This window comes from Monoraphidium neglectum, assembly GCF_000611645.1.
Source record: "Monoraphidium neglectum strain SAG 48.87 unplaced genomic scaffold scaffold05362, whole genome shotgun sequence".
Lineage (NCBI taxonomy): Eukaryota > Viridiplantae > Chlorophyta > Chlorophyceae > Sphaeropleales > Selenastraceae > Monoraphidium > Monoraphidium neglectum.
Window position 1 is genome coordinate 124 of NW_014008268.1, and position 3,157 is coordinate 3,280.

Consider the following 3,157-nt stretch of genomic DNA (forward strand, 5'->3'; position numbering starts at 1 on the left):
GCAAAGATCTGGGAGCGTGCGCCACCTCGCTGTGCGGCACCAAATCACCCAGCTTGGCAAAAGCCCCAGTGCACGCCCCACTGACACCACGCCGCCGCGCACCTGAACGGCGATCAAGTACAGGAATGACGCAATCATGCCGTTCTGCAGGACGGGGATGACCCCCCTGCGCAGACCAGCCATGCCGTAGACAGTGTAGTTGAAGATCAGCGCGCTCATGATCTGGAAGGGCACTGTTGCCGTCACCTGCAGTGATGCCAACAAGGGTGAGTGCGAGCGCCAGGTGGGAGCTGTATCAGGGGCGGCGGGGGGGCTGAGGGTGACACCGAGTTCACTGCCAATTTGTGTTGACCTGGCCCGTTGCATCACAGAGGGTGCGGTTCCCGCGCGCCCACAGTAAAACCCCAACCCTCAGCCTTCAGACTTCCAGCTTTCGTACCCGCCCCCTCTCCTGCCCAATACAGTGGGCCGCCCTCCCTCTCCCTGTCAGGCAATGTTCACTCCGAGTGCCGCCCACTGCCTTCACATCCACCCCCCTGCCCCCAAAAAACACCCGGCCACCTTCGCCAGGTAGTATGCAAGGGGCCGGTACAGCCTGGCGCTGGCGTCCGCGATGTAGAACTTCTTGTCGGCGGTGTAGAGGCTCATACTGACGTAGGGCATCAGGCAGAAGAACACCAGCCCATTGAACAGCAGGTTGAGGCGCCCGCGCAGGCTCCTGGCGTCGGGGGGCATGTTGTAGTACAGCATGCCCATCAGCAGCGCGACCCAGCTGAAGGTCAGCATGCGGCCGGCGACGTCGGCGGGGTTGCGAGTGATCGCCAGCAGCTCGCGGCCGAGGCAGGACGTGTACTGCGTCCACCAGCCGGTCGCCCAGCCCGGCCGCGCCGAGGCCACGGGCGCGACGAAGCCCGCGTCGCCGCTGTGGGCGGGGCGGCCCCCGGCTGGGGACGGGGGCGCAGGGGCGCCGCCGCCTCCGCCAGCTGGGCGTGCGCTGCAGGTGCTGCTGGCGGTGTGTCTGGATGCATCAGTCGTCAGGCCCTCTGCTTTGCAGTACTGCTGTACAAATAATGAAGACGCCGCATGCAGCTGCTCCTTGGTCCTGATGGTGTGGCCGTAGTAGCGCTTGGGCTTGCTAAACCCGATAGCCACCAAGTCCAGGGCCCTGAAGTGCGCCGTTTGTGCGCATGATCTTGATTTTGATTGTGTAAGAAAAGCTGTGAATGTGCATGTTGTCGTGTGCACATGGGCGTGCATGCACGCCCACCTACAAACGTGCACATGTGTGTGTGCGCGTGCGTGTGTGTGTGTGTGTGTGTGTGTGTGTGTGTGTGTGTGTGTGTGTGTGTGTGTGTGCGCGCGTGCCTCCGGTCTCAATTCTGCAGGCAGCCTGAGCAGGCGCGCTCAGGGGCTTGCTGCTGCCCTCATCCTGGCTCCTCCAATCTGCACCCACCAGTCCGACGCGACACCATGGCGTGTGGGCTCATAGTGATACCCGCGATCCGCAAACCACTCCACCAGACCCTCGCGGGCGCCTGTGTACATGAGGCGACCGCTGGACAGAAGAGTCACCTGCAAGGTGCGTGTGCATGTGCGTGTGCGTGCGTGCGTGTGCGTGCGTGCGTGCGCACGTGTGAGTGTGTGTGTGGGTGCGTTTGGGTGTGTATGTGTGTGTGTGCGCGCGCACGCGCATGCGTGCATGCTTGCGTGCATGTGTGTGTGATTGTGTGTGTGTGCATGTATAATAGCGTGATTGTACATATACATGCGTGTGTGCGTGCGCAGGCATGTGCGTTCAACGTGTGCATCTATGAATACCGGCTGCGGGGCAGCATGCTGTGATTTTTGAGTCTTTGTGCTCACAGACAAAGTTGTCCCTTGTGACGTGACAATGTCGTATTGCTCCATAAACAGGCAATCCCTGCAGCAGCCTCCCTCGCCTCCTTACCACCCGCACCAGCCTCAGCCGCCCACAACCGCCGCCCGCGCGCGACCGCCGAAGCCCGGCCGTGCCGCACGCCAGGCGCCAGGCGCCAGGCGCCCGGCCGCCCCAAGGACCCACACCCGCGCCCACCGTGTCAAACATGCTCCAGATTGCCGACCGCGGCTGGTGGATGGACGCGATGACCACCTGGCCGCTGCGCCGCGCCATGCGCTTCATGTAGCCCATGACCTGCGGGCACCAGGCGAGCAAGGGTGAGTAGGGGTGGAGCAGGGTGTCTGGGGCGCAAGGGGCCCCACCTCACTCCATCGCGCGCTCCACAGTCAGCCATCAGACCCCCGCGCGCAATCCCTCCCGCCCCCGCTCCCCATGCCAGCGGCCAAATGCAAGGGGTCAAAAGTGCGGCCCCCTAGCCGGGGCCGTGGGAAGGGGGGAACGTCCTGGCTGGCCAGCCGGGGCTGCGCCACACCCTCTGCGGCAGCCACCCACAGTGAGCGCGGCGAACGAGTCGAGCCCCGAGGTGGGCTCGTCAAGGAAGAGCACAGACGGCGCCGCCAGCACGCCCGCCGCCACCGACAGCCGCTTGCGCTCGCCGCCGCTGAGCCCGCGCAGCAGCAGCCCGCCGGGCAGCACGCCGCCGACCAGCGTCCGGTGGGCCGCCCTGAGGCCGAGGGCGGCCAGAACCTCTTCCACCCGCCTCTGCCTGGCGGCGCGACCCATGGACTCCGGCAAGACGACGTTTGAATAGAACCTCATGATCTCCATCGCCGTCATCGTCGGCACAAAGTTGTCGTCCTGGGGCACGTAGGCGGTCCGCCGCATGAACGCGCGCCCCGCGGGGCGGCCGCCGACCAGCAGCTGGCCGGTCAGCGCGCCGACGCTCTTGCGCTGCGCGAGGATGTCCATAAGGGTGGACTTGCCCGCGCCAGAGGGGCCCAGCAGGGCCTGCACCGCCATACGGGTGACGCGGTTGACACGGGGCGGGGGTTGGGCGTGTGTGGGCTCCTTGTCAATAGAGAACCGGCTTGCCTGTCGCAAGCAGCAGGCGCTGCGACAGCCGCTGCCAGCCGTGCCACGCAGCGCATGGCTCTGGGGCACCTTCGCGCGGGGCCCCACGCGAGCGCCCTCCATTGCGCGTCGCGTGTCTTGAACGAGGATGCCGCCGCCAGCCAGCCCCACCTGTAGTCACCCTAGCCCCATCCGAGCCCCCGCCTG

The 3,157-nt window shown here is 65.8% G+C and overlaps 1 protein-coding gene across 1 annotated transcript; it reads right to left on the reverse strand.

The window, feature by feature from the left end:
- Positions 1-331: 331 nt before the first annotated feature.
- MNEG_15475 (ABC transporter G family protein) lies at positions 332-2,899 on the reverse strand (the record flags this gene model as incomplete). The annotated part of the gene is made up of 5 exons (XM_014036054.1): positions 332-352; positions 562-1,165; positions 1,454-1,572; positions 1,958-2,173; positions 2,432-2,899. 5 exons carry the CDS (start codon positions 2,897-2,899, stop codon positions 332-334), a joined length of 1,428 nt encoding a protein of 475 aa, XP_013891508.1.
- Positions 2,900-3,157: the final 258 nt, after the last annotated feature.